Below are 7,388 nucleotides of genomic sequence, written 5' to 3'. Positions count from 1 at the left end.
AACTAAATCTACAAATTCATGTTTGTAAGTTGTATTTCCTTGAAAACGTATAGATCTCTAATTATCTTTTCATAAACAAGTTCAAAGAACATCAGCCAGTTGATATGAAATTAATTAAACTTGGCTACATTTGTATATTACTGTGGACTTGGTCTACCCTTAACCGGAAACGAGTTGACAACGATATGATAATAGTCGTTCTCATTCATTATTTTCATCTGAGCTATTTTCCTTTCTTCAGTCTTTCAAAAAATATGTTTGTCTTTATTTCCTGGGAAATATTGTTAGTGTATTGCGATATCAACATTATATCTTTATTCTGAATTTGGTAAACACTTTATATAACAGACTTCTTCCCTGTGTACAAAACCTATTTGTGGAGCATCACCCAATTTGACCGGCTCTTGTTTTGTTATGTAAGATATTAATCATCATTATATGCCAGGTTTATTATATTTTCACAAATAAGAATTACAATATAACCAAAGGAAATTATTTGGAAGGAATCATTATATACCATATTATTATATAATGGGAATATGCCAGCTATCAGAGCATCTCAGTGGTTAGCCATGAAATAGGTGAAATTATTGCTGAAAAAAAAAAATAGACGTAACAGATTCATTTAGTAATAGAAATATATATCAGAACAAATATGTGAAGAATTAGATTTAATGTTATTTTCCATAAAACTGGAAGAAGAAGCACAATCCTGGCACAAATTTTAAAATGTTATCTTTTATTATTTTATTTTATAAACACAAAACATTAAGTTGAGATATTTTAAAAGCAATTTTAAATAACTCTGATTTCTTAAAGTCATTTCTAACTTACAATTTTTTAGTGTATTTAAATGTGGTATAGTTAAATATATTTTGAATTTGTTGTAATACTGTTTTGCAGCAGCAATATTATAAAACAATTTTTATTTTGAAAATGGCATTTTTTCCAATTGTTAAGCTGGCATTGGGGGTCTTATCAGAATTGTAAAGGGGCCTGTCTTGAATTGTGAAGAGGTCATTATATCTTGACCCTTATTATATAGTGAAGAAAGGGCCTGCAGTATGTATCCCTACTTATAAATTCTGTGTTTTCATATCTTTTCAGCATTAACTTCTCTGCAAGAGATTTGATGTGAGACTGTAAAATGGCTGTTCAAGTTGATGTAACTCCAGTGTGTGAACTGTGTAAATCTCTATCAGATGGTAAACTTGGTCGAGCAGAAGATATTGTGTATAGTTCAGAAAACTTCTTTGACCATGACAACTTGGCTGTGTATTTTCTGATGAAGCTTTATCATAGATTTCTGACTGACTATTCACAGCACCATGGAATAGGTCTGTCTAAAGTTTGGCTGTCGGAAGACTGTCTTGTTAAAAAGACTAGGATAAAAAGTTTGAAACTTCTTCGACACTTACTAAAGCTTGGGACAAGTGCGAATTGTGTTCAAGGCGAAGAAACGCCATTATTATGTGCAGTCAGTACCCACGATGAAGATATTCTGAAGGTTTTGCTTGAAAATGGCGCTGACCCAAATAAAATGACCCCAGTTAATAAAATGAATGCTGTTGCTATAGCAATAATACTTAATGATGAAACTATTCTCAGGCTCTTGTTGTCGTATGGGGCTAAAGTGAATGAGCCTTGCTGCCAGAGACTGACACCTTTACAACTTTCAATGAATAAGTCAGTGAACGTGTCCAAAGTTTTGTTACAGAATGGAGCAGATGTTCAGCAGGTTATGCAGATGAGGGGATGTAATGAAGTGTTTATAACAAGTCCTCCCCTCATCCATGCCGTGGAAACGAATAATATGTATTTAGCCTCGATTTTACTGGAGCATGGTGAAGATGTAAACCAGTGTTATGGTGAATGTACAAACTCTGCCATACATTTTGCAATTTTGCAGGGTAATTGTGATATGTTGAAACTATTGATTCAGAACGGGGCAAATTTGAACAAGAGAAATGGCCGTGGTCATACACCACTAGGCCTGGCTTTACATAATTGTGATGAAAACAAAGATATTGCTGAAACTCTTATTACAGCAGGCTGTAGTATGACAAAAGGTAGCATTATCAATGTATTTCAGCGACACTTTCCTCCACTTCACATCGCTGCGTTTCTAGGCTCGCAGAATCATTTTGATATTTTAAAACTGCTTATCAAAACCTCGTATTTGGTTGAGAATAAATTAGAAGAGCTAACCAAGGATATGCAGCCAGAAGAAGGATTGAATAGAAAGAAAAGAAATCAGAGACCTGGATTGAGTTGTTCTGAAAGGGCTGTAGATTTGGAGAAACAGGAGCAACAAGACTTTATAAACACTCAAGCCTTAGACAAATCTACAGCTCTTTATATGGCAGTGCTAGGTGGTAACCTAGATATAGTGAGATATTTAGTTAAAAATGGCGCAGATCCGTACCTTCACTGTTGGCACGGAAGTTTGCTACATGCGGCTGTCATGGCGAGACAGAAGGGACAAGAAGTGTTAGAATACGTTTTACAGTTTAATTTTGATTTAGATATGTTAAATGAAGATGGTAATACGTGTCTGATATTGGCGTCTAGAAATAGCACAGCAGCTGTGTGTAGTTTATTGGTGGAGAATGGAGCTCTACTGAATGCTCAGGATGCAAGGTTTGGTGAGACGGCCCTCTCGGCAAGTGTTTACTTTGGATTTGAAAGCAATGCAGAAGTGCTGATACGGTATGGGGCCAACCCAGATCTGCCGGATTTCAGGTAAGATATTATAGGTCAGAGAATTATGAGACAAAAAGGAAGAATATATCTTAGTAATCCAGTTTTAAACTAAAATTTATAGAGTAATTTCTACCTGCATGAAGCTGTCCTATTCGCTACATGTTAATGGGTGTGATAAATAGAGGTGTTTATACCTTACCAAGTGAAACATAACAACTGTTAGGTTACAGTTATCTCATTGAAACTACAAATTATTCCTTTGCATATCATAAAACTGTAAACAAATATGTTGATGGGGTTTGGACCGGTTTTATTTAAAAATGTAGCTTTAAAATGAACTTTAGTAAAATAATTACATGCCTATAACACCACTACATGAACGTCAGGCTATATAAAAACACAATTATTGAGTACAGTCTGCCCATATTAATTAATGTCTCTAACTGCCAAATGTTTAAACTTAATGGAAACCCTGGTGCAGTTAATCATTTATAAAGAATATATTTGAGCCGCATCACAACAAAACCATCGTAATGTGTTTGCGACCAGCATGGATCCAGACCAGCCTGCATATCCGCGCAGTGATCAGGATCCGTGCTGTTCGCTTACATACCCTATAACTAGTAAAGAAGCTGATAGCGAACAGCATGGATCCTGATCAGACTGCACGGACGGGCAGGCTGGTCTGGATCCATGCTGGTCACAAACGCACTATGTTGGTTTTGTCAGGACGCGGCTCATTTGGATAATGATGAATTATCACACTAACAGTCATTTTTCTTAAGTATGCATGTAGAGTGTACTGAATCTTGTTGTATTTTTGATATTCAGAGATACCCATGCATTGTATTGGGCAATTTTCAACTGTCGGGAGAGAAGTTTGAAGATGCTTTTAGAAGCTGGAGCCAAATTGACAAAGTCTAACCTCGCAACTTATCCAAAAAATATAAAGGTAATATTTCTGATGATTATGTATTGAGTTAAAGAGTAACTATACTATCACACATAAATTATATATAATATACTTGTGGAAAAAATTATGCATGTGTAAAATGTTAGCATATGGCTCAATTAAAGCTTGAAACTTAAACTGGTAAGTAAGGTATCCCATTTAGTCATTTAAACTGCTGATTTTATGAGTTGCATCCGTACATTTCAACAAAAACAAAGTCATGATTTGATGATGTCATGAATGAGAGCAGATTTATGTTATTTCACAGCAAAAATAAATGTAAAAATGACATAAAAACGTCCAACAATCATGAAATAAATAGAAAATTTGTGTTTGTTTTGTATGTAAGATTAAATAATATTTCACTCCTGAACACCAGCACTTATATTTTTACTTGTGACTATGCCCCTTTCACCAGCACTTATATTTTTACTTGTGACTATGCCACTTGTGAAAATATTACATCTGGTGCAGACTCTGTGAAATGTATTTCAATCTTACAGGCAAAACAAATATCAGCAGACTAAGTCACTATATAGATGATATATATGGCAATTACTGTTTCTTTCGTGAAGAATACATGTACCAAGATAATGTAAATCATTATTTTAATTATAGGTGATGAAAAACAGCAAGTTAAAGAACCTGTTAGAGCACTATGTTAGTGAACCAAGGTCACTACAGCATCATTGCAGACTTGTTATCAGGAAACACTTGATGCAGATGCATTGTGGGAAAAGCATTATGAATTCTGTGATGTCACTTCCACTTCCTATGAAAATGAAGAGCTATATTTCCTTGCAGACTGAAAACACATAGCCAACCTGGTAAAAAGCATGAAAAAGAATTTTAATAAGATTAAGAATTGGTGTTTACTGTGTAAATGATAGGATAGGGAAAGAAAGTATATTATGTACATGGATGTCTTGTAGGAATGCTCAGTGTTGCATCTAGAATTTCTAGATTCAGCACTGAATGCTTTTTAGCTACAAGTTTGTAAATAATTGAAAATTGAAATTATTCCTTTTAGAAAGGAGAGTACAGTTATTTAAGTTAGTAAGTTAGGGTATGACATATGATGTCTATTATGTATTTTATTTAGCTGGACTCATGTATTTAATTGTATTTATTATAGCTCGCCTGAGTACAAAGCGCTCAGAGGTGAGCTTTATTGATTGCAGTGTGTCAGTTATTCATAGACCATAGTACCTTGTTGTCCACTTTAAACAACATCTCCTAAACCACTTGATAGGTATTGACCAAACTTTACAGGAATGATCCTTAGGTGGTCCTTTATAAAAGTTATATAAACAATTTCAGTCTGATACATACATTGTAAGTAGGTGATAGGAGCTAAAAATAGACTTAAGAAATTAACAATCTTCTCATAAACTACAATGCCCGGAGCTTAGATATTTGGAATGTAGCCTCTACAAAAGTTATATAAATCATGCCATAATTCCATTTACACTAATGTTTTTTTTTGTGTTTTGTTTTTGTTTTTTTTCACTTCACAGACTTGAGATAAAATGCTTTGAAACTTGAAATCTTTCTTAATATACATTCACCAACTCTTCTAGGAAAAAGTTTTTAAGACTCTGTCATGGCTTTTGAAATTACTAATCACAGCATGTCAACAAAATCAAGGTACCCTGTCTTGCGAGCCTATATTATTCAATGTGTACCCTGTCTTGCGAGCCTATATTATTCAATGTGTACCCTGTCTTGCTATTACAAGCACATGTTACTTCCAATCACTGTACCTTTATTGGTATCCTATATATTTCAATGTGTACCTTTCTTGTGATAACAGGAAGTAGGCTCATTTATACACTGTGTTAATGCTCGTTTTCATTTCTGCTATACATAGTTAATTTGAGCTGCGTCACGACAAAACCAACATAGTGCGTTTGCGACCAGCATGGATCCAGACCAGCTTGCGCATCCGCGCAGTCTGATCAGGATCCATGCTGTTCTCTATCAGTTTCTCTACTTGTAATAGGGTTGGTAAGCGAACAGCATGGATCCTGATCAGACAGTGCGGATGCACAGGCTGGTCTGGATCCAAGCTGGTCGCAAACGCACTATGTTGGTAAATTTGTCGTAACGCGGCTCAGTTTTCTTAGTTACACTGGTGTTGGTACCATCATTCAGATTTCTGATTTAAGTTTTATGTTTTCACTTCATCCTCTTTATTACCAGTTTATTTCTTATCATCATACACATCTAGGCTCTCACTAGGGTTTTAAAAATAGAAGTCTTACCTGAGAGCCCTATGCTCTAAGAGTGCATGGTTAAAAAGTTTGTAATGGGAAAAAAAACAGATAGATAGCTTTGGGATTCAGGGAGTCACACTGGGCCCCTTGTTGGTACAGAACAAAGCAGCAGAAGTAGAAGTAGGGGGATGGGGAGCTCCCCAAGGATGATCAGAAATTTATATACTAGGGATTAAGATGACTGAAATTGCCTTTTCCTTGTTTTTAGGTATATATTTATAGTAATTACTCCCATAGTGTTTTCTTTGCGTTGTTTACAGTTGATAGTTTTGCAATTTAAAACCAGTTCTGATTGAACTGTCATTCGGTGTGTTTAATATATTAATTCATAATGAAACAATGCATCAAGACAGTTAGAAAACAAAAAGCACATCAAAGATAAATTTGTTCTTTTTTTATTCCTTCTAAATACAATATTCATTATCATGATGAATTTAATGTTTCATACATTGTTAATAACATGAATATAAATAACTTAAAAAATTATTAGTAATATTACTTCATAAAAAATTACACTGCAAAAATACAATAACTATATTTTCTGAAAGAAGAAAATGTTGCACATATTCATAAATATAATTAAAATAAATCTTATATTCTTTCTCAAAAATGAACCACTGAATACCTTAAAGCATTCAGCGCCTCTAAACAGTGCCATTTGGGCTTTTTTTTTCTTACATGTATAGTCAAACACATATTAAGTATTGAATTTGTTTCACTTTGGGACTTTTTTTCTTACATGTATAGTCAAACACATATTAAGTATTGAATTTGTTTCACTTTGGGACACACTTTCTTGTACTTGACTACTTAGAGGGGCCTTCCTGTGTGATCCTCTTGAATTAAACTACACAAGTGTGACGCCATATAGGGCATCCTTTAGTCTCAATATGATTGTGTATACTGAATCCTCTCTAACATGCAACCAAAGTGACTGGAGATTAAGACAAGAAGAATTTTGGTTATCTGGACAAAGTAAGGGCCAAGTTCACTGCCCAAACAGGAATGATATATGTTTGCATGTGGCCATTAATCGTCAATTAAGTATGTGCTCGTGTGACCAATATTAATGACAAAAGATAAAAGAATGCCAGTTTCATCAATTTAATCCTCCTTCTTTTGAGACAGTGTAAATAACCCATAGCTAATGTGAAGAATTGCTACTTGATGCCATTTAATAATTATGTCTCCCAAAATTTTTGCCGCCTATCCATCCATCTGACTCCTTCCACACTCACAGTACAGTTATTATGTGGCTAGAGGGACAATATGTAACTGTTCTTTCTCTTTGATGTCATTCTTTCCGTAATGCTTTTATGTGGCTTTTTTCTTTTGTTAGGCTAAAAAGAACAATAGAGAGAACAAAAGAGAAGTCACATAATTACTGTTCTGTGAGAACGTCCGTCTGGTTGTCCATCTGTCCGCATTAAGCTTGTCTGCCCTTCACAGGTCAAACT

The 7,388-nt window shown here is 34.6% G+C and overlaps 1 protein-coding gene across 1 annotated transcript; it reads left to right on the top strand.

Moving 5' to 3' along the window:
* Nucleotides 1-1,111: 1,111 nt before the first annotated feature.
* LOC132742113 (ankyrin-1-like) lies at nt 1,112-4,599 on the top strand. The gene is made up of 3 exons (XM_060730434.1): nt 1,112-2,742; nt 3,535-3,655; nt 4,274-4,599. Exons 1-3 carry the CDS (start codon nt 1,148-1,150, stop codon nt 4,472-4,474), a joined length of 1,917 nt encoding a protein of 638 aa, XP_060586417.1. The 5' UTR covers nt 1,112-1,147; the 3' UTR covers nt 4,475-4,599.
* Nucleotides 4,600-7,388: the final 2,789 nt, after the last annotated feature.

The sequence above is a fragment of the Ruditapes philippinarum genome, unplaced genomic scaffold, assembly GCF_026571515.1.
Source record: "Ruditapes philippinarum isolate M1 unplaced genomic scaffold, ASM2657151v2 ctg22241_1_1_1_1, whole genome shotgun sequence".
Classification (NCBI taxonomy): domain Eukaryota; kingdom Metazoa; phylum Mollusca; class Bivalvia; order Venerida; family Veneridae; genus Ruditapes; species Ruditapes philippinarum.
The sequence above is the reverse complement of the archived record's forward strand: the minus strand, read 5'-3'. Positions and strand labels throughout refer to the sequence as shown.

What these genes read in the sequence shown, in the direction of transcription:
- LOC132742113 (XM_060730434.1), top strand. Translation starts at nt 1,148, where the DNA reads ATGGCTGTTCAAGTTGATGTAACTCCAGTGTGTGAACTGTGTAAATCT. An exon ending in CCAGATCTGCCGGATTTCAG is followed by an intron (nt 2,743 to 3,534) that starts GTAAGATATTAT and finishes TTTGATATTCAG; the next exon opens with AGATACCCATGCATTGTATT. An exon ending in CTTATCCAAAAAATATAAAG is followed by an intron (nt 3,656 to 4,273) that starts GTAATATTTCTG and finishes TTTTAATTATAG; the next exon opens with GTGATGAAAAACAGCAAGTT.